The sequence below is a fragment of the Diplotaxodon limnothrissa genome, linkage group LG5 (assembly GCF_057381915.1).
Source record: "Diplotaxodon limnothrissa isolate DT_005_m linkage group LG5, D_limnothrissa_male_GT1.1, whole genome shotgun sequence".
NCBI classification, from domain to species: domain Eukaryota; kingdom Metazoa; phylum Chordata; class Actinopteri; order Cichliformes; family Cichlidae; genus Diplotaxodon; species Diplotaxodon limnothrissa.
The window spans coordinates 16690252-16714144 of record NC_140600.1 but is presented as its reverse complement, the minus strand read 5'-3'; the positions used below and the strand labels follow the sequence as shown (position 1 = coordinate 16714144).

Here is a 23893-nt window from a genome sequence, read left to right as displayed (position 1 = left end):
AAAAAAAAATCAAATGATGAGACATGGACAGTCGAGCCTTTATAGAAAAACAAGCAACATGTTTCTGATAGGACTGAAAGGAATATTACAATAACTTTAAGTACAATCTATGATTTTCACATCCAGCACCTTCTTATACACCTGAATACACACCTTTAAAGATAAAAAAAAAAGAAAGAACGTGTAAAAGAACTGACTGTGCCCTCACTCTGTTCCAGCTTCAAGCTCAAAAAAAAGGAGAAATCAAAGTCCGACTCTTTGGTACACTGTACTGTACACTTGATGTGAATCCACCTATCGCTGGATTTGACTGTGAATGTGGGAATTAAACTTATCAGGTAAAAAAAAGCAACCCGGGTGTAAAAGAGCATTTGGCCAACTCATGCATGAAAAAGAGAAGGGCTCTGATTTTTTTTTCTTCACATTATAATGTGTCAAGTACTTCTCTTAAGTCAACATAAACTAATGCTGAAGCTAAAAATCTTTACTTACACAAGGAACCGACACAACAGTTTGGCTATCAGTGTGATTCTGAACTCCCGATGTATGACCTGCACCTGTATACAAATGTAAAAAGTTCTCTGATAACGGTGCTTTGAAAGCTACTAGCTGCTCTTCATTCCAGTAAGCAATATGTAGTTATCACTTTTGAGCTCTCTGCACTCTCTTTAAAGGCTTAAAAGCTGGTACACCTAACATGATGACGAGCAAACAGACAAATTTGACTTCTAAGTGACCTATATGATAATCGAAAGTGGCTCTGATGGTGACTGTTACAACTCTGTTAGCATCCTGTACCTTTCTGCGTTTGTAGAAAAATGTCCTTTTAAACCTGATGATCTCTTGTGTCTAAAATACAGAGAATAATGAGCAGAAGAGAAAAATCTGGAGCTGGCAAAAAAGGGAAAATAAGATCAATAAGTTCTATTCAGCCAGTAACAAAAAGTCATAAATACTGAGAGAGTACTTTGAGCCTGTTTTATTCTCCTTCCCTAACAGAACAGAGATTCAGCAGCAGTCTGTCTATCGTCTCAATGCTTCCCGATGAATGTAAGTAGACCCGTGAGAGCCGTGACAACAGGCTACAGGCACGATGGAATCACAGGCTCTCACAGAAATGGAAGTATTTGCTTACTGTACGTTTTCAAGCTTAAGCCCTTCAAACCCATCTTATCCTTTTCACAATATGCAGCTGTGTGTGCAGGCATCCTCTAGGATGAGAGCCATGGGTGGGAGAGGCACTGGGCTGCGGTGGCTCTTCTTTCAGGCACCAGGTCCAGCATGGGAAGCAGGAAGCTGCTGAAAGAGTGGGCCTCCTCTTTGGACCACTCATACTTTTCTACCAGGACATCAAACAGACCCCAAGGCTTCAACTTGGTGATGTGCCGGAGATCACCTGGGAGGAAAACACATTTAAAATTCAATCTGCTGCTTCATCGACACAAACAATCACTTTTCGCAGTCGTCAATCACAACAATACACCTCCACATTTTAGCCAACAACTAGACAAACACGTCCCTGTTTACATGAGCAAAGTGAAGCAGGTGAACAGGTTCAGTTACCTGGAAACCACTCACACACACAACCACAGCATAAAGACAGCTCACAAAGTATACTACTTAACAAACTTCAACAAGGATACATTCCCGTCTAAAGCTCTTGTTTGCACAGAAGAGCAACAGACAACATCTTGTCTGAAGGAATCGCAACCCAGTATAAATTATGCACACCCACCAGCAGAAGGCTCTGCAGGCGGGTGATTAAAACCACCCAGAACATCACCAGCACCAATCGACAGAGCATCACTGATCCTGATGTCATGAAGTGTCTGCAGAGCCCATAGCAATGCAGAAATATCCACTGCGACTTTGCTGCAGTTTCTTCCTTCAGGCTGTGAGACTACTGAACTGATCCTCCTCGCGTCACCACAAAAATCATGTTCCATTTATTAACATAAAGACTAAAATACATTTTTTTAATATTTGATTTCTAATGTAACGGGCTACATCTTAAAGTTTATTATACAAGCATGTGTTGAATAATGACATTTAAATGAATCTTGAATCTATTCACCACCCATGTAACTGAACATGACTATGTGGGATCACATGTCACAGAGCATGTAGGAACCATCTGAAGTGAATTCATAGGCTTCAAATCTATTTATCTCCATTTCATATTCATAACTATAATTATCCTGGTATTGTACTCTTAGTGATTCTATAACAAGCCTGAGTATCTCTTGAGTAAACACGCAGTGGGATCTCTTACTGCTGCTCATGCTGCACTTTCTCTGTAGACTTTGTGGGGATAAATCCACCGCACCACCTCTATAAACTTGAAATAGCTGCACTGATTATAATTTGCTAGTTCAAACCGAGCAGATGGCTGTTCCCTTGAGCCATCAGGTGTTGGGCCTAAAATAGAAATTCTGCACCAAATACCTGAGAGTATATTAAGGTTGAACTGGATGTAGCTGCTGCAGGGGTGGTAGCAGGCGGCCATGTTTACCTTTCTTGGTGAAAAACTCCTTTGAGTATTTGCCTGCCAAGATCAGCTTCCGAGGGACTTTGCCTAGCAGCTCGATGACCAGCGCTATGTGATCTACAGTGAGGCGGCAAAACACAAAAGCAGATGGACTTCACTATTGTTTCTTCAGTATAAGACATAAGTCACAATATGTCGAAACGAGGTGTAGGAGGAAGCTCGTCTTTGCTGGAACTGCTCTCTAGTTAAACTTAGATATATGGATGTTTGGACCACACCAACCTTCATCTCTGGAGTAGTCTTCTCCAGAGTGGGGTTCAAACAGGTAATCTCCAGTAGCCAGCTCAAAGGCCTGAGGAAAGAAGTACATAAGAACTCGAATACAAAAAAAAAAGAGAGATCATACTCTCCCACTGGCTCCCTTCTAAACCCAAACTACAATTTAAAATCCTTCTCCTAAAATACAAAATCCTGAATGACAAAGCTCCATCATAAACCTAATAATGAGACAATATTGCCATACAGCACTTTGATCTCTGAGGAGAGGATTTCTTTCAGTTCCTAGTTTTCAGAAGTAGAATGGGAAGCAGTGTCTTCAGCTATCAGCCCTCTCAGTTTGGATTCAGGAGATAAGATGCCTCTTTCTTGCAAGGTTAAGTCTAATTTTTTCTTTTTGATAAAGTTTATAATTAGGGCTGAATTAGGGAATCTTAGACCATCTTTTTAGATCTGCTGCTTCAGGTTAAGGTTGCTTGGAGACTTCTCACAATGACCTAAGATCTTCTCCACTCTCCATTAATTTATATCAAAACCTGTTGCCTGCTCTCTTGGACAGTTTGTGTTTTGTCCGGTTTGTTGTCCATGGTGTCTCTATATTCCTCTTTTCCATGTTCTCTTTTCCTTCAACCAGGGGTTTTGACACATATGTTCCTCGTCACACTGAAAGCTTCTGCATAACATAAGTTATGTTAAGTTTGCTTTTCAGTGGGGGTTTGTGGGATCAGTTCATTTGCATACAGGTGTACTGTGTGTGAGTCTGTTTTACCATGCAGGCTGTGCTCCAGATGTCTGCTGGTGTGCTATAGCCGGCTCCTATCAACACCTCAAGAGAGCGGTACTGCCTTGTCTGGATGTCATCTGTGAAATGTTTGTGCTATAAAAACAGAAAAGTGAAGACTGGGTCACAAAATGAAAAACATGAACTTGGAAGATTTACAGTAAAAAGACACAGTGAATGTTTCAAGTTCTGCTTAAACGTTTTTTACAGAAAAAGTTTTATTGAATATTATACTCACCACCCAGCAGGCATTGCCGAGGTCAGCAATCTTAACCTGCAATTTGTCAGCATTGAGAGGGTCCAGGGGGTTTACTAACATGCTTCCTGTTGCTCCTGTTAAAGAGAGGAGAAGAAAGTGAAGCTGGTGTGTCTGCAGAGCAATTCTTTGCAGGATATTGTCAAGATAATTAATTATTGGAGGGCATTAGCAATGCGCACTACAGAAAAACAAAAACAAACCTTACAACCCATATTCATTGCGCCACACTGGTAAAAGTGATTTGGTGTACTCCAAATCATTCTCCCAGTCTTCTTATGGGTTACCATCCTTAATACTGCAGTGTGGTAGTAGCCATGCAAAATATTGTACCAATTTCACGAGCAATGCATTGATCAAGAGGCTTTGCATATCCAAGAGTATTACCGCCTTATAAACATGAGGTATGTCTCTGCCAACCAGTTAAGTTGTACTCTGTCCAGACGTCTCCTTTTAGAAAAGATGTCGCCACTTTATTTGAACCCATCATTAAAGTCAGAAATCGTGTTTAAAGATGTGATAATGATGTCTGACCACCAGTTCATCAGTTCATCATTAAGTGAACTTTCACCCTAATTTGAAGAATATTCTAAATGGACGTATACATATCTGACAACTAAAAGACATGATTCCTCTGGTCTCAGCTGCTGTAAACACTGTATTTTAGATATCAGTTTCTTAATTAATACACATTAATACCCCCCCCCCCCCAAACTAACCATCCTGGCTGTTCTCTTCCTCATTTTCTCTTTTGGTCTCCTTTAGAGTGTCCATCTGCTCCTCTATCTTGTCTCCCTCTTTTAGCTCTACAGTGACAGAGTCTGGACTGAGTGAAGCAGGGGGACATTGCTGCTCGGTATCAGAGTTTCCGTTACAGGATGGCCGCTCTTCTTTGTCACAAAATGCATTGTCGGTCTCTTTATTGCTTTCTGGTTGCTTTGCATCCTGTTGATCCTCCTGTTCCTCTGTACATTGCTCGGTCCCTCGAACCTCTAGACTGGTCTCATTCTCCGGTGTGGCGGCGTGGCCGTTGCAGTTGACCTCCATTCTGTTCTCGTCATCGGCCGTAACCTCCCTCTGTTCATTTAGCCCTGACGTATGAGCAGACTGCTCTTCGGGAGTCAAGTCTGGAGCAAAAAGAGAATAATTTATTTTGTAAAGAAAAATATATCTTGTGCGATCAAACATGAATTCAATCTGCAAATAAAACTAAAACTTATCGGCTGCCCTTCATGACCCTGACCAGGGTCTATCCTCTCATTTACCTGCGTTAGTATGGTTAGTGATGTCCTGCTGCGTGGCAGACGTAGAAAGAGTGGCTGAGGACGTATCTTCAGTGTTCTCCGTAGTCTCCTCGTCATCCTCCTCTTCTCGGGTGTCGGGTAATGCTCCTCCCTCCATCTCATGTATCCTCTTTTCCTGCATCTCGGCCTGCTTTTTTTGCTTCTTCTTCATCTTCTTCTTTTTGTTCTTTGACATTTTGGCCGTCTGGGAGAGGGAGAAAAAGGATAGTTTGCATTTTGAATTCATTCAAATGTAAATTTGTACAAAGTCCTGCACAAGATCTGCTTAAAACAAAAAGAAAACTTACTGGTTTGGAAGTTGGGGCTGTACTCACTGTAGGAAAGAGAAAAAAAAAATAGACATTTATGTTGCTGAATGACATGTGGCACATCCTCAGTCCCTCTATTATTAGTATTCTGTTCGAGTGGCTGAGCTGATTCATACCAGTGCTGTACTAAGCAGTGGCACCCTGCTCAGTGAGGGTCACACTCCTCTAAGCAAGCTGGTAATTTCCATAACCAATCCAGCGGTGACTCATAGCAGCACACAGCTAAGCTCTCCACTTTTATTAAAAACATCCACAAACACTCTAGTCTCTGAATACGTACATGGCATACACTGGATTACATCATAGGGTTGGAAAAACATTTTATTCTGAACTTCTTGTTTGTGCTTCTTCACACAATCTTAAAATAAACTACTTGCAGTGACAGTTCTCTAATGGCATTATTTGGAAGATTATGGCTCACCGCCACATAAATACATCTGAAACACCTCAAGTCACAGCACCTGGTGACAAACCTAAACAGCAAATCTCCTAGTTGTACGCAGCAAGTCAATCAAACCACAAAGATCTGAATGAGAAAGGTTGCGACCTGCAGAACCCGAGGGAGGTGCGGTGCCAGTCTTCTGCCACTGAGTAGCTTCAGCAGCCATCTTCTTGATGTAGGGCTCATTCACAGTGAGCAGAATGTTCTCCGGTTTGATGTCTGTGTGTATGATCTTACACTTGGTGTGGAGATAGTCTAAACCCTGCAGAACCTGTAGTTCAGAAAAGTCAGATTCAGGGTTAAAGGTGAACGTCTCCCATAATATCAATTAAAGTGCATCATTCATGATGGCAGATAGTTTTGATATAACCATCTTCTTCACTGAAAGACAAACACTTTTCTCCCACTAGAACCTGTCTGTGTTTTGCTGTTCAGTACCTGTCGTATGATGCTTTTAACACAGGGCGAAGGCAGCCCTTGATAATTCGACTTAATAATCCACTTAAGCAGGTGGTACCCAAGTACTTCAAAGACCATACACACATCTGGAGAAATGGAAGTCAAGGACTGAAATAGTGTTTGCAAATTAGAGTTTTTCTATATCAACTAGTGCACACGAACACACACACACACACACAATCCCATGTTTTCTTCACATCACAAACACAATCTCCATCTACTGCTTCACTACTAATTTAAAGGATGTCTAGACAGGATACAGCACAGAGCTCTAAGACAGATGGAGATAGCATGAGCTTCACTATATCAAACACTGTCACACTGAAAAGACAAAGTTCAAATGAATGTCTGAACAACAAATGTAAATATGGAGTGTAATTAAACTGCGATATCCTGACTTTCCAATGACTGTCAGTCTAAATGCATCTTGTCAGCATGTCTGCACTGAAGCACAACAACACAGATGAGCTAAATTCACATCCAGCCTGAGGTGGTGTGGTCTTACCCTTGGACGTTCATCACTACTGTAGTTAATTGGCCTGGAAATGAATGTAATCATTATGCCCATGCCATCAAACTGAGACAACAACAGCAGGAGGGACAAGGGCAGTTAGCAATTAAGCTGCTGTCAAGCCACTAATGCCTTCCTTAACAGAATGATCAGGCATCAGCTGATAGAGTCAGAAAACTGGTTAGTTTGCACCACTTAAAGGATAATGTTTCATTTGTGACAGAGTAAAAATATAGGATACGAGTTCCATTCATGCCAGAAATTTTGAAGTCATCTAGCAGCTGCACTACTTTCTCTCTGTAAGGGTCACTGGGATCTGTGTTTCTCACCTGGAGAAATAAAAAAAGAGATACAATCGGTGATGTGAGCTGTGGGATATCTACATTATGAGTCTGTGTGAAGTAAAGTGCTGTGCCTTACTGATTTCAGCAGCTTGATTTCATCCAGAGCAGTCTCAGTGTAATGTTCAGCACTTTTTACAACCTTCATGGCCACGAAGCGCTTTTCCCTGGAAATTACATGGACAAAATCAGTGAGTAAAACACATTATACAGTTCAGTGTATGCTGCATTTGCTTAAAAAGACTGGGGCTGTGCTAGAATTCTATCACCATCTTATACCTATTCTGTCTACTAGTAAAATTACTCTTACACATTTTGTACATCATCATTCATATAATGATGTATGACACTAACGCGTTTTTTTAAACAATAATAATAAGTTTTTAAAAAGAAAATAAACAATTAAACTAAAATAAAATAAAATAAAATGTCATGCCCCCATCTAAAACACAGATTTCTAAAATTCTCTCTTTGATGTTTAAAATATTGTAAAAACAGGTCTCCAACTCCTGATGAATAAATCTTTCTGAAGCCTTAAGAGATCTCCCAGACCATATCCAACAACATATGATATGTAGGAGCATCATGTTTCAACCTAATCATAATGCATTTATTACTGCTGTCAATAGTAATTGTAACAGATATTTACCAGCTGACCTCTCAGACCCTGCGGTATCAACCGGATCAATGCAACCTTTGACTCTCTTGCAAGATTTTGGTGAAATAGCTTCTTGGACAGAAGCAGGGTAAGTGCAAATGAGTCCCAATTCGTGTACCATGTTTTTCCAATATATATTCGGTAGGGGTGCAACGATACACAAAATTCACGGTTCGGTTCGGTTCGATACTTTGGTGTCACGGTTCGATATTTTTTCGATACAAAAAAAATGTTCATGCATTTTTAATTTGTCATTTATTAAAATTATAAATATATATTTTAACTCAAAAGTACAGTTTTTAAATTTAACCCTAACCCTTGTGCTGTTTTTTATTTTGACAGCGAATGCGCACCTGCGGACCACTTATGTGCAGCCCTGGTTATTTAGCTCATCATATCGCAGCCACAGAAATTCTTTTGTCCATGAAACCATAAAGCTGCACTTTCTTTTTGCCTCATAGTCTGATTTGTCATAACTTCTCCGTTTTGTGGTAAGCTTTTCTTTGGCTGTCACTTCTTCACCCTGACCTGTCTTATTTGGCTCAGCAGAACTGAAATGCTTTTACACACGCACTCACATAAGCTCAGCGATTCTCTGCGCGATGAACCTCTCACATGTTTAAGCTTACTGCGTCATGTTTGCATAGTAAGCTAACGATTAATAAGACGATGTCAGAGGAATTGGTGCACAAATTATCATCACTCACAGATCAGTGCTGTCGCTCTCTATACACAGTTCGCACGATTGCAAAGTGAAAGCAAAAAAACAAGCGCAAATTCAAACGCGACTTCAATATGTCACATATTGACAGTGGCTCACCGATGCCAATGACATAATTACCCAGCTACATTTCCGAAAGAATGCAAAAGCATTGACATATATTTTTCCTACAATAGCCCGACGGGCAGGGAAGAGATAGATTTTGGTAGCCCGACTGAAAAAATCGCTAGCTCCGGGACGTCGGGCTAGCGATATTGCAAGCCCTGTATCTGATTGAGGAATCACTCATCTTTGGAAAAGAGAGTTTATTACAGAGAAATGGCTCTTTCCAAAATAAAATCTATACTATCCGCTTCTTCTGGGCTATATTCTCAGCAGCATAAGGAGAATCATGTGCTAACAGCTGTCTAAATGACTCGGCTAAAGTTAGTAGCATGCTTGCTTTTTTTTTGTCTGCTTCCACTTGTCTTTGCACTAGGATGATGTCGGCGTAAATGTGCAGTCATATTCGTTGTGTTCCCACTAGTGCTTTCAGGTTAATCTCGTTGAAATGACCTTAACGCCACAACACGGCAAATCTCCGTTAACGAGCTACCGCCGATCACTCCGTGCATGGGGCTAGACGGCCAACACGTTAACGAGCTAACTGCGCTAACACACTAGTTCACACCAATGTAATTGAGCAGTGCGTGGCACATCCAACATACTGTTTTACTTTAGTCCATGACTCGCTTACCTTCAGGGTCATACGTCACATGAAAACCAAAATAATTCCAAACGCCAGATCTGAATGACGTTCAATTTGCCTGTTGCAAGGAGAGCTTAACTTCTGTCTCGCTAGCTTGCCCTGCGCTCTTCCTTCTGACTATGCTGTCTGTGTTGAGCGCTCAGTGGATCTGCGCTCGACAGTGCAGCCTAGGCGGAGTAGTCGAACACAGATTCACTGAGCGCTCAACACAGACAGCATGGTCAGAAGGAAAATTGATAAAATAAATTACAAATGTTGTATTGTTCGATACATATGCGTACCGAACCAAGAAGCACTGTATCGAACGGTTCAATATCGATACGAATATCGTTGCACCCCTAATATTCGGGTAACCTGGGCAGATTTTTGCCATCATTTCTGGAATTCTGAACGAATCGAAATACAACCTTCAATCTGAAGTGCTATAGTGCATATTTCCTTCCATTTATCTGGTAATATTTCTGTCTGAAATTCAGCATCTCAACTTACATAAGTCTGATCAAATGTTAGCCACACTGGTGTCTGAATTACAGAAACGCGCATTGATCTCTAAAAGTAAAATCTCTTTAATAAATAAATCAGGTTGTCAGGTGATTAATTCTAAACACAGAAAAATTAATAATATTTTGTGAAAGCAAACTTACTGGATATCCCAGGCCAGCCACACAGTGGAGAAGTGACCCCAGCCAAGCTTACGGATCACATGGTATCTCCCATTGAACAGATCTCCAATCCTCACATGGTGATATCCACCTGACCAAAGGCACATGCATTGTCAAACAATGTATACAGAATATCCTGCAGGAGGATTTCGCTTAAAGGTTTTACTGTTCATGCAATTAGCCTGAAATGGGTGAAACTAAACTAAAGTGGGGTGGTGTTTTCTGTTTGTTTCTATGCAAATATGCAAAGAGCTTTTTTTTTTTCTTTTTTTTTTGGGGGGGGGGGGGGGGGGGGGGGGGCATTCAAAGACCAGCAAGTTGGTTCATTTCTTCTTGGTCAGTTAATGTCAGTGATGTGAGGACACAAAACTGGTGGGTACAGACACGCATAACAGAAGCAAGTCCTAATTGCAGGTGTTGAAGGTTGAATGAAGACTGAGAGCATCCAGATATGATATGACTGGGATGGTTAGATGAAACTTTATTAATCCCTCGGGTGGGTTCCTCCGGGAAATTCAGTTTCCAGTAGCAAAGCACCGAAAGAAGTTGCATGTTACAGATACATTAAGGGGGATGAGAGTAGGGATATAAGCATAAATACACCATATATACACATATATAGATACAGAATATACAATATGGATGAATAGGATTGCTCATTTGAGTGAGTATATTGCACAGTGATTATTGCACAGTCAAATATAAGAAAGAGACAAAAAACAAAAAACAAATATTGCAAATATTGCACCATGTAGAAAAGCCCCTACAACTCAGTTGTTCCCGCCCTCCCTTGTCCCCCTGTTTCTCCTCCCTGAGGTGAAGTGTTGATAATATATTATCATCATCATCAGTAAAAAGGTTTACAGAGTTTAAAACATGTAACATTTTAAGTGTTACAGAAAGCCTGGGTGGCATGTTCACCAGCTTTACATCTATACTGGACAACACTGGAACTTTGTTTTGGCTCCAGTATAGTGGTGGCTTTGAAGCATGAGAAGACGACAGCCTGTCTGAGAGAGGTGTTGAAGATATTTCTGAGGATGTGTTAGCTGAGACCCAGTTTTTTCTTGGGACACTTTAGTTTGCCTGCTTGTTGAGTTCCTTCATGCATTTAAAAAAAAAAGAAAAGAAAAGAAAGAAAAAAATGACACCCCTCACACACAAACACACATTTCATTGTAAAGAGTAAGAGAGATCGTACCCCTGCAGTAGTCGTTGGGGTCCTCCTGTTCATCGTCATCAGAGCCCAAGATCTCTTCATCCTGCTCTGGTAACGGAGACTCTGCCTGACCTGGCTGAGAGCCGCCTCCACGGCCATGAGGCTCTGGTCTGGGTGAAGAAGAGAACCAGAGAGACAGGGGTGGTAAAACAGACAGGAAAGTGTGAAATTCAGGAACATAAATGACAGGAAGAAAGGGAAGTGTGAAAGAAAAAACATTGACGGCTGAAAAGCTGGTGAAAGATGATGTCAGACTGGCTCACAAAGATGGATGTCAAAGAGTTTACAGCACGGTTTTATCCAAAATAAACTCATGAATAATATCAAGGATCAGGATAAATTCTCAATCCACTAAAAAGTACAAGTGTATTGTTTCTGTGATGACAGCCATTATGGAAAGGGTCTGAGCTTCAATGTATTAATATTGATGTATATATGTAAGCCAGGATACTTTTGACCCTGTCTGGATCAGAGAAGATTCAAAACAAATTCAGACTTGTGCACCCAATTCTTGTTTTTTAAAATCATTAAAGATGTATGCTGTACAATCATTCCAATCAATTAAAGGAAATCATTAAAATTAGCATGAAATTCATATCCAAGGTGAGTGGATGTAAACCTCTGAGAACAACTATACATCGGTAGTAATCATCTGACTCTACTTGGTTACTTGTTATCAACTGAATAACAAGTAACCACAGTTAGCGTGTATTTTGAGAAAGAATAAGTTAAAGTGAAATGATGTCACGTTAAGCTCCTTAATTTCCAGTAGCCGGCAACACAATGCTGCAGTGGTTAGCAGATCGTGGTCCTGGGTTTGTATCCGCCAACTATTCTGTGTGGCAAGTGAATGTTCTCCCCGTGCCTGTGCAGGTTCTACTTTGGGAACTCCCTCTATGTGTCATGGTGCATCCCGGAATAAGTTGGAAGTTAAAATTCGAGTTCCCAGTTGGAATTAAAAAAAAATTGTTTTTCCTTGCTTTTCCTGGTACACGCCAAATCCAACATCCAAGTTCCGAGGTATCTGGAACGCAGCATTAAGGTGCAGGCATACCCTTTGCATTGGTCACTTCATGGGCTGCCGCAAAGATGATCATGCAATCACTTCTATTTATGTCCCCACTCAGACAATATAGCAACATCAGCGCTGACATATGAAGAGAAAAACTCAAAACCACAAGCTAGCACATTGCCGAATGCTTTTCCACAAAGTCTCATCTTTTCAAACTATTGCAACATCCGCCCCAATAAAATCTGTAAACTTCTGAACTTCTGCTCTGAAATATCAATAAAATGGTGGAAAAAAACTGACGGTAAGAAGGCCTTAGGCTTCTAAAAGACTGGCGACCTCTCCAGGCTGTACCCCACCTTCTAGCCTATGATAGCCGGGGTAGTCTCCAGCACCCTCTTAACACTGAACTGGATAAACAGAAGAAATAGATGGTTGGAAAAGGAAATGGATATTCAAAATCATCATTAAATCTACAAGTTACAAAGAAAATACTTTATTTATTTATAGGCTTGTGTATTTTTAAAAGTAACATGGGGCACTTTTTTCTAAAGTGGTGACTTTATACATACGTTTACATGCCAAAACCATTTCTCCCCGCCCTAGGAGGTCTGACAAGCGCATCACAGATATTTACTCACTCCTGAGAGTTCGAGGAATTTGGGTCAAAGTGACTTCATTTAAATATTAGGTTATACACATTTAAAAAAACAAAAAAAAACAAAAAAAAACAATAACGCAAAGTGAAAATGTTTTTAAAAAATCTAAATGCAGTAGTATTTTGTTTTTGAGCAGTTTTTTCATCACACTGTAGGTGTACAGAGACGTCGGTCAGGACAAGAACAATGCAGTACAAAATTGGATCAGAGAAGCCAAGTGGCCTGGTTAGCAGAGCTGCTGCCAAGCGGGGCATTTTCAACTTATAAATTCTTTCTTATTTTACCTCCTGAGAGTCCAAAGCCTTTTTAACAATTAGAAAAAATTACATTAAAAGAGCAAAACATGTATTTTTCCACAAAAACATATTTCCCCCCCCAAAAAAACATGCTTTAAATTATTCCCGTGCTTTACTTTATTATATTACTGTTATTTTCAGTTATTTAATATATTTATTATTATTATTATTTGGCTCCATTTTAATATCTAATCTTCCACAGGCTTCCCTTAATTCAGTTTGTCATCCTTCTCCTTTCAAGTAATATTAGACATAATTTACTCAACTCCACTGTAGCACATTTCTGGAGTAGCATTTGAAAAAAATAATAACAGCATGAAAGCAAGTGCCAGCATCAATGAGAGAAACTGATGTAAGCTCTTAAGCTCCAGAATCTATTTTGTTTTTTAGCTACACACAGGATGTAAAGCAGAAAAAGAGAAGAGGTGCGTGACTTGTGTTTCCTGAAAAACACCACACAGAGACTGAAGCATCTTACTTTGCATGGCAACTGGATTCTCGCAAGATTTACAAGATCATGAACTTTCTAAGCTTTGAGCTACGTGTGTGTATTTATACCAAAGTGTGCAACAAGAAACTGCAGGCCAATAAGGTAACAACCATTATGGGTCTTCATAATGTCACCATTTCTAATGCGATTTTATCTTTATTTAAATATGAATTATAATAATAATCTACTTCAATACTTTTGACGTAATTACCTACAATTTGAATCCATAGTGTCAGGTTGTAGAGCATCACCAAAAACAATGTAGTGATGTACTGCACTAATATATAATATCACCAAAGAGAAATACCATGTAGTTAAATATATGATTTAGGCTCACGATGGTTAACTGAGCAAGATGTACAGTGGTTATCTAAAAATGACTAACTGCATATTAAAAATGAAGTCTACAGGTGCTCATACTGGAAAATTCAAAGTGAAAGAGACACAGTGTTTATTTTGTCAAACAAACATGTTTGAAGTCAAACATGTTAAACAAAGGCCCCTGAAGAATGATTTAACAGCATGTCAGTTTCTTTAAGCTTCAGCTGCTGAAAACAAAAACAATTCTCTTGCTTTTCCAAGAGCGGCACAATGTTTGACTACTGACTATGTAAATGGTTATATAAAGTCAAGCTTTCAACAAAATCTAAAATCAGAATAAATTAAATAATCAGCTAAATCTAAGTAACCATTCCTCCAGAAATAAGAGCATCAATAAAACCAAAGTGCTTATAATGGGCTACCCTATTTCCCCCCGGTGACGGTACACTGTGGAGGTAAGTAAGATAAAAGCTCACTGCTTCCAGCAAGAAATGTTTTCTGTATGCAGTGCAGGCAGATGCTTTTCCTCACAGCTGACAGATTCTTTCTTTATAATACTTCCAGCCTTGAATAGATGTTCCAATCTCACATATAAAATCTCTTATGATCTCAGGTCTAAGCAGATTCATTTATCCAGCTAATGTACAATGTTGGAGCTAAAGCATAACAGCATGTTGTTCACATAGATTTGCAGCTAATTAAAGGAAGTGACAGGGTAATAAGCAGCTGACATTACTGTGCACCCTCTGAAAAAGAAAATGTGTGGAGATGCTAAATTTGCTTCGGTCGGTACTTTATCGTGTTCCAGTTGCGATCAATTTTAAAGTAATTAGGATTAGTGTGCATAGCTAATCAGTTCATTGGCTTAGGTCAGAGCAGGATGACCACTGTGGATGCATCTTAACAAAATGTGCCCGCAAAGCTGTGTCACGTTTAGTTGTTTGTTCAACTCAGCTGTTTATTACTGCTCCTTAGGGGAGGAAGGCAATTATAATGTTGAGCTTAAGTCAGAACTGCAGAGATTAACTAATTAACCAAAGTCCTTTTCTACAGTGACAAAAAGTAGCTTAGAGTTCAAGTAGGTGAAATTAAAATAGGCTTTCTGCTTGGAACCTGACCACTTCTGCCTTTATGATGCAGGTGTATAAGAGAGGAGAAGATACAAATGCAGCCAGTGAAACATGTACCCAGTGCACTTTCTATTTGCATATCTGCCAACACAGTACAACAGATCTGTGATATTTTAAATATCACAATAACACTACAGGCCTGCTGATATCAGTCTAGCTGCTGTGTGTGGGAGGTATCCTCAAAGGAAAAAAGAATAAGACAAAAAGGTTTTGTATCATTACTCGTTCTGCGTCTGCATTACACATTCACCCGCCTGCGGTGAGAATTCCTCCTGAAAAGGTGTCACTGAAATGGGCATACGCGCATTTTTTCCTGCCCTCTGATTGGACTGTATGCACCCCTGAAAATTTTTGGGTCCCCTTAGATTTGATTGCAGTATTCAAGTGAATAAACACCAAAACCGCACTACTTTTAGAGCTGACAACTCCTACAAGGTGAATTTCTATTATGACTAACAGAAGCGTTCCTGCCTCCAGACTTTGTGCACATTACTGCAAGAAATATGAACACAAACAGTCTGATGAAGGCAAAACAAAACTAAATTTGCTTGCTTACTCAGAGCAAACAGAGCACAGTCATTGAGCGAAACCATTCAAAAGGCCTAACTCCTTTCATTCCTAATATACAAATGATGAAAAGCAAAACAGATTTGTATCAAAAATAGGTGAGGGTGGTCTCTGCCTATGCAGCTACTCATGGAAAAACCTGGATATTATTCTAATAGTCCTGAAACAACATCTTTATATTTGGACATGTCAAAGCTAGTGAATAAGGGTACAGGGGATGTCAATAAATGTCATCTTTATGGAGGAAAGTGCTAAAGTGACAACGACAATGAACAAAAACAGAAAAAAGAAAAGAAAGAACCGATTCCAAGTTTCTAAGCTTCTTTTGTAATGTTTAAACACAATGAAGGGATTTTTATATGTAGATCCATGACATGTCAATAAAGAGAACTACATCAACATATTTATGCTGACAGTTTTTAAATCAGCCACAAAGTTTTTTTGGACATTGAATCCAAAGACAACTAAAAATAGCTGACAGCATTAGGACAGAAAGGGGGAAAGAAATGTGGAGGTTAGAAACCAATGCCTGCATGTAAACCAGGAGAAGAAGAAAAAATGTAGCACGACCTCCAACCGATCAAGAGCATTCACACATTTGAAGCCAAAACACAGCAGGCAATCATGCTTTTCCAGATCACGTATCTAAGTTTGTTTGGTCCCCCCCCCTTTAACTGCGGTACGACGACACTTGGACCGAGACAGTTCAATGACCTCAGATCACACGACAAAAACCTGGATACATCAAGGACTTCTGCAGCACTGGAAACACCTGGACGTGAGTCATATCTCGTCTGGAGCTGTCAACAAACGCATACACACTCATCCTACTCTTACCTGCAAGATGCACGGATACCCATGGGATGATGCAGGGAGGAGGCCCAGAGAAGAGAGGGTGTAGGTGTTGAAAAAGCCTCTTACTCCATCCAACAGGAGGAAAAGAAAGAGGTATTAGAGGTTCAGAAAAGGGATGGAGAGAGTTTAAAAAAAGTACAAGTGGAGGAGAAGGAGGAGAAAGCGATCAGTGCTGACAACTGAAAAGCAGTGATTATAACAGAAGAGAGCAGAGAAGAGGAGAGAGGATGGATCAGAGCAGTGATGGGGAATACGAGCGAAGAGAGGAGAAATGTAGAGGCTCAACTGCAGGCTGAGCACTGAGGCTGAGTCCTGGAGCGCAGGGTACCACTGCACACTCCCCGACTCTCTCGCTCACTTTTTTCTCTCACACATTCACGTCTCTCTTTCTCTCCGTCTGACCGAGAACTCTCCTTGGCTGTCGTCAGCCTCTGGCCCAGCCCTCTTTCGCCGACAGCTGGGACATGATTGGATGATACAGCCCAGCACTGCATTGCAGGTGAGGGACGACATCAACCCCCCCCACACACACATACACAAACCAATCTGACCAAAACAACACTGTTCTCTATTCCCCCTCTCTGTCTGTCGATCACCATCGCGCTTGCCTGTTATTCAACAATGCTTCACTTACTCATATTTGCACGGAAACATCAATGCTGCAGTTTATTGTGCAATCATCAGACCTTACTCATAGAAAGGCAGACTTTCAAACTGTTGGACGATTCATGTAATGGGGAAGGAATCAGCTAGGTATCCGCAACTTGAAATGCTACTGCACTTCACAAGTTTCTGGAGCTGTATTGGAATAGCTTTGCATGACTTGGGGCCATTTTTTTGTGATTGGCCATTTAACATTTTCCAACAGCGCACAATGAGATTGCTGAACCTTCTTCTCCCTCCACACATATACTTGCTCACAGTGAAAATGAATACCAACAAGCAACCTGAGGGACATGAATGATTTAGCAACTTCTTTCCAACTTCTAACATACACATAGGGATAAATGATCAACATGTTGTACAACGTGTAACACGTACTGAAGTTACTAAAGAAAACCTTTTAAAATAAAGATAACGTACACTGTATGGGCTCTGGGATACCTCAGAACCCAACAGTATTTAACAGGTCTCCAGTGCATTGCAATCGTAGTTACAAACTATGAGTCAACGAAACAATTCAGTAATGTTGCTTTACAGCCAATTATCTAAATTAGCAAGATAAAATTATACAAAAGTACAAAATAAAAGTTATCTCTACAAAAGCAGACAGTTATGAGTACCATGTTTGTGTTGTTGAAGATATCTGAGACAGTAAATTAGATACAACTACAGAATAATACAAAATCTGGACAATGCAGCAAATCCACCTTCGTTCTATATATGAGAGTTACTTGGTTTGTACTCGTCCCCAGAACACACATGAAAATCTAGTAGAAGTAAAAGCATATGTGTCAATAGAGAAATGTGTGATAACTGAATCTCATTTCTCTGCTGCAGTTTCAGATTTGTTATCGTGTGCACACACTTGAATGCAACCTGGTCAATTACAATGAGAAGCTGTGAAAAAAAGAGCTCTATAAACTTTGCGCAGTCACTTTGAAGTTCAAAACAGTTTTCTGTGTTTCAGTGACTGCTGCCAGTTTTTATTATACATTGAAAAATAATCAGATAGTGTTTTTATCCAACAACAACAACCAATTCAGGAACCCACTGACTGCCATCTAATAACTTAACCCTCTAGGCCACAATGGTTAATCCTTTTGGTGGGGTAAGCAATTGTCAGGATAGCTGATATCTAAAAAATAAATAAATAATAAAAAGCTAAACTGTGGTCATGAAATAACTGATTATCTTGAGATCACGCTGCAGCCAGTGCATTCCCTGTGTTGTTCTCCCTGCAGACCTTTCGTGTTCATGCCAAAGCCTGCTTAAATATATTAGGTCTAAACTACTTGGTCTAGAAAGCCTCTGGAACCAAAACTCTTATCTACACTCCTGTTTTTAGGGATTAAAGCAAACATAACCACATGCCAAAATTTGAACAGCCACAGCTTCAACAAAACTGGTCACCCTGAGCTGACTGTTTAACTCTTTTGTACACAAAGACCCAATAAATAGTCTGTAAATGTGTTATTCCGTTATTGTCCGTCAGAGAGACAAAATCTATAAAAAACTGCAATCACTTTACATGCCCGTCACTTCTGAGCACACATCTGATCTGACAGAATGTGTTAGCATCTCCTGCTTTCTCCTAGCCAAACTTTTTCCACCCATCCAGCCCTATCAGATCGTTAGAGCAAAACAAACAAGGGCACACAGAAGCAGTGGAGCTTGTGAGGATGGAGTATGGCCAAGAAGTTTAGCTTCCCTACTTGCTCCTTCGAAATGAAATCAATGCAAAATGCCTCGGCAGCAAAATGAAACAGCAGCAATAGGTATCTGTGCCGAAGGCCTCAGGGTGCAGTGCAAACAAAGTCTAAATGTGTGTGGTGCAGCATTTTGCCTTAAGCACTCGAACACCTACTGAAGGCATACGAGTGAAGCAAAGGATGCTTGTTAACGTCTTCAAATCTTCCTCACAGAAATGATTTACATCTACCTGCTGTGTAAGCACCAACTTTATATAATATGTTCTTTCCGATATTCAGAGCTATGTGGGTTAACTTTACAGAAATTTGTCTTAATAGAGACAGTGTTTTATGTTACACGCAGAGTTTTTTTGTACAAACCAGGTTTCCAAGCAGCCTGAGAAAGACACAGAGGGAGGGAGAGGCCAGCACACCACTACTTAAACCACTGCAGATTTCCATGGTTCACAAAAACAAATCCCTCCATAAAAACAGCTGAAACCCCGACATTTTTGAGGCCTGATGTGACCCGCCTCCCCATGACACCCAACACACACACACACACACACACACACAAACACCCCCCAAAAAATACTCGTGTTTATGTGTATTTATTCTGCTTCTGACAAGACGGAAGAAAGAACAGTGGTTAACCTACAGCATGAGGACAAAAAGAAAGCAAGAGAGAGAGAAACAGAGCAACACAGAGCTGTAGTCAGCTGCAGATGATGAAAGATTTGATGTGTTATGTAATGAACTGCAGCAATGGCTGGAAGAGAAAAGAGAGCAATGAAAGCAAAATATAACAGAGAGCAATGGTGCTGGAAAATATAATAATGGCTATTCGTGTTCAGTCGCCTGAGAGGACCGCAGTCCTAAAATTAAAATCTGAGGCACAGAAATTTGCAGGGAAAAAAAAATGTTTCCTGTCTAACGTGATGCAAACAAACAAGAAAACAAGTCTGCAACTGAAACAAGAAATAAAATTTTAAGGGAAGCAGAAATAAGGTCCTGTGTGACAAGCATAAATCTTCCAATCCTGTTCTCAGTCACTTGTAAAAGGACTAAGTGAAACACATGAACAGGCAGTGAGGTGCTTAGTAAGGCAAAAGCCTGAACGTGCTCCCTAATTTAAAACAAAAATAAAGGGGAAAAAATGGGATCAGAACATCAGTATGTCAGCCAAGCTCTGTCTAAACTAGCAACACAAACTCATACACACACACTAAAACACTACTCTGACTCCCATCGTGGCAGATTAAAGAACCAGAACATGCATGCTCCAAGTCTGACTCGCTTCCCACAAGAGAACTGCAGTGCTACTCACTTGCATGTTAGACCGCTGGCAAGCTTCACTACAGCTGAATTGATGGAGAAAATCCAGTCCAGAAGCCACATGACTAAGAAGACACTAGCCTAAAGCTTTGTTACACAAGTCTATGATGAACTAAAATAAGCGCTGGCAAAGGTCTTTTTAAAGCTAGATTAAGACTTTTGTGACCTGAGACCAGGTCCATGTGCTCTCCGCTGGCTCTTTAACTGTACACTAGCTGCTGTGTCCTTTCAGCACAGCAGCCCCAACAGAGCGACTGACACAAGAGAGCGGGAGGGAAGGACCACGATGGGAGTAAGGGTGAGAGAGAGAGAGTGAGAGAGAGAGATGAGACAAAAAGAGCCAAATAGTGCAAAAGGGAGACAGAGTAAGAGGAAAAAAGTGGAAAAAGAAGATTTGATCCATCCTTGAATGGTTTCTACTTGTGTGTTGGTAAGTGAGCAAGTAAGCACTTTCTTCTGAACACCTTACACTGTATAAAAGATGGACGTAGCCACCATGATGACACACTGGTTTCTGAAGTCCCGTGTAGAAGCTTCAAGACGAACGCTTTCACTGTCTCTGTGCTTTGAAACGAGTGAGTGGTGGATCTGATGGTGAAACCAAAAGCTCATTGGTTAAGCACTTGTCAATCATTAACCAAGTTGTTAGCCTCCTTTTTTGGCATTTAGAATAACCCAAATTTACAAAACTGACCTAATGTTTTATTCAGTAGGACGTGAAATGGGCAACTGAGTGTCGGGAAAGTGTTTCTAGATCTCCTGGCAGAGGAACATCTTCCCTCTGCTATCACTCTTTGCTAGAATGTCGGTTGAAGGCTTTTCCACACTGACTTCATTTTTCTTCAACCGGATGCTACTTCCATCTTTTACACTGTCTATGCTGAATATACATGCAGTGCATCATTGTTTCATGTGCAAAAAGTTTTCAAGGGTTGTAGCAAATTTTAATGACTGTGGAAACCATGCATCCTCCAGATTAAAGAACAAAGGGACCATTCAACCTGTGATCTGCACAGATTTCAAAAAAGCACCTGTGATGGTGTGGGGACATTAAGCTGGATAATAGGGCTGCCACAAACGATTATTTTGATAGTCGACTAGTCACCGATTATTTTTGCGATTAGTCGACTAATCAGATCATCATCCATTGGACGTAAAACGTCCAGCTTATTGCACCAGCAGCATCTGCTCTTATATAACTATCATTAGCTTAAAGCTTTAAGTGTTTAAGGTCTGTGCTAACTAAAAATAAAGACAAGATGATAGTTTATTAAATTTTAATGAAATCTGCAGATTGTTTCGGTGAAGTTTAATCAACTCCCTGCTATCTAAAATATAACGGGACACCGGAGTAAATTTTACAGCATCTCACACTTCTGATAATCAGCTGTCTGCTTGACGTTTATTCAGCTGTGTAAGAACTATAACTTTAATCTCAGCCAAACCGATTTACTCAGGAACAAATAAAATACTAAAAAAAGCCAAACAATAACATTTTAAGTTATCTAAGTGACTTATATATATTTAACCTGAGTAGCGAAAGACGGCAGTGGGTTTGAAAACGATCTGCCGGGAGTCCGGTGTTCTCACGGCTCTAGTGAGCCTTGCCCCCGGCTAGCTATCGAGCTAGTGGGTAACAGACGTCTCCGAAAACGTCGGAGCGCTTTTGAAAATATGTGGTGTCCTGATAAACTGAGCCGATATTTGAGGTTTACACAGCTACATTCTCGCCTGAAAATATGTTAAACGTTTATTTTGTGACCCAGAAAGAATAATAAGAGTAACATTAAAACTAACTAGCTGCCGCCATTGTTGGAAACTGAGCTGGGCCGCGCTATGAATTCTGGGACAGAGCTTCTTCTTCTTCTTCGGGGTTTAACGGCAGCTGGCATCCTTGTACATGCAGTGCTGCCATCTTCTGTTTCAGTCCGTTATTACACTCTTAAATCCTACTAATTCCTGCGTCTTTTGGGATCTTACAAAGCTTCAAACGACGCGTCGACTATTAAATTAGTCGTCGACGATTTTGATAGTCGACGTAATCGTGACTAGTCGACTAATCGTGGCAGCCCTACTGGATAATGAGTCCACTAGGGTCCTCCAAGTGATTCTGTCATCAGACAGTGAGGACAAGGGTTCGTGCCTGCCTGTTTTTTGTGACTGTGGAGACTCGACTATGGAAAATTTACATTGCAATGCACCAACTACACGTGCGTCCCAGCAGCGGACTTCAACGAACTATAACAGAAATGACTACTCGACCAACGGTACTCTAACTGTCCATAATCCATTATAATCAAAGCCTTACTATGTATACACGTGCAGAAGTAACATGTACATATGTGAAGGCACCATTAATGCTGAATGCAAGCTTTTTGCTACCATCTTCATGACAATTTCAGGAAAGGTTATTCCAGCATAACAATGTAAATTTTTCAACGTGTTGCTGGCAACCAATTCAAAATAATGAACACATGTATGGATTTTAAAAAATTAAATAAATAAATAACCAAAGGTCTCCGTTTCAACATGTGATGCATTGTCTTGCACAGCTGTCTCAAAATGAAAATAGAAGGTGTAAACACACAAATGCATCTGTGGTTGCATCAGGAATCCAGCCATGTATCCACTGTATGAAAAAATCTGCCAGATCTGCCAGTTTATAAAACTGTCACTGAAGCATCAATATGTTTAAAATTGACTCAAAAACCCTCAAATATCAAAGCCCTTTCTCTATAATTATGAACTAACTTAAAATTATCTTCAATTATAAAGCGTTACAATGTGATGCTGCAACTATCAGTCTGCGTTGCAAATGATCGAATAAGAGCCAAATGATAGAAAGCAGCCGAGCAGTGTTCAGGACTGAACCATCTGCTTTGTGTCTTTATAATAATATAAATTAACTTGTGGTGTAAAAACAAGAGAAAGGTCCATCTTCACTTACTTTTTGCCAGGTTTCCGGGGCTTTGTCCTCTTCTTCCTTGCTTGCATCGCTAGTACTAAAGAGCAGAGAGGAAAGTGGTACAACATAAAGCACAGCTCCAAATATAGCAGCTGTATCTTTATAACACGACACCATGTCAAAAGCCGTTTTCGTGACTTTTTATTCCAGGGAGTGCTGGTGTAACTCGTAGTTCAAACTTATATTAGCAACAAATGAGGCTAGCAGGTTACTCCGCGTACGTAAATAGACAGAAAACCGGCCTCAGGGGTGTGTTGCCTCACATAAAAGAGGCATTTTAAGTTAGCTGCTAATAGCCAACTTGGTGCTTTTCACAGTGAATGTGATATTTCCCCTTTCTCCATTATCATGTGGACCCCTGGTAAATTTTATTTAAAGTTTTTGGGACTGTGTGTATCATTTATACTCTAATTCGGATCGACACTTTCCGCATACTTTGTCCACCATCTAATCTACTATGACGGCTATAGCTAGCATACTGTTAACACATACACAGAGAGAGCAGAGCGCATGGTCCACTTATACTTTCTGTCAGTTCTTAACGTTTCTTGTTATAACATTAGTTGTTACTATCGTTTCAGCAGACAACTGGCCTGATAAATGTCGAAAAGAAAAGCGTATCTCCTACAAGAATCCGTATAAAAAGCATTTTGCTTCAGTTAGCTACGTTACCTTTTCTTTCCATGCTGAAAACCAGTCAGGGCATATGCTGCGTTCGAGGACTGTTGGAAAAGTGAAAAC

The 23893-nt window shown here is 40.3% G+C and overlaps 1 protein-coding gene across 2 annotated transcripts; it reads right to left on the bottom strand.

Moving 5' to 3' along the window:
- srpk1b (SRSF protein kinase 1b) lies at window positions 1-23876 on the bottom strand. Of its 2 annotated transcripts, XM_085353964.1 has the most exons (16): window positions 23825-23876; window positions 23135-23189; window positions 11157-11284; window positions 9938-10046; window positions 7246-7333; window positions 7067-7154; window positions 6294-6400; window positions 5961-6126; window positions 5393-5418; window positions 5067-5289; window positions 4521-4928; window positions 3784-3878; window positions 3534-3641; window positions 2771-2840; window positions 2513-2605; window positions 1-1396 (listed from the first exon to the last, which is right to left on the bottom strand). In XM_085353964.1, exons 1-16 carry the CDS (start codon window positions 23835-23837, stop codon window positions 1212-1214), a joined length of 1962 nt encoding a protein of 653 aa, XP_085210090.1. In that variant the 5' UTR covers window positions 23838-23876; the 3' UTR covers window positions 1-1211. The 2 variants fall into 2 exon arrangements, with proteins under 2 accessions (XP_085210090.1, XP_085210091.1); XM_085353965.1 differs by lacking the exons at window positions 23135-23189; window positions 23825-23876 and adding an exon at window positions 20180-20250.
- Window positions 23877-23893: the final 17 nt, after the last annotated feature.

Coding starts and splice junctions, on each gene's coding strand:
- srpk1b (XM_085353965.1), bottom strand. CDS start 20,250: ATGTGGCTTCTGGACTGGATTTTCTCCATCAATTCAGCTGTAGTGAAG. Junction 5,290..5,392: donor CAGCCCCAACTTCCAAACCA/GTAAGTTTTCTT, acceptor TCCCTCTCCCAG/ACGGCCAAAATGTCAAAGAA. Junction 3,879..4,520: donor GGAAGAGAACAGCCAGGATG/GTTAGTTTGGGG, acceptor TCTCTTTAACAG/GAGCAACAGGAAGCATGTTA.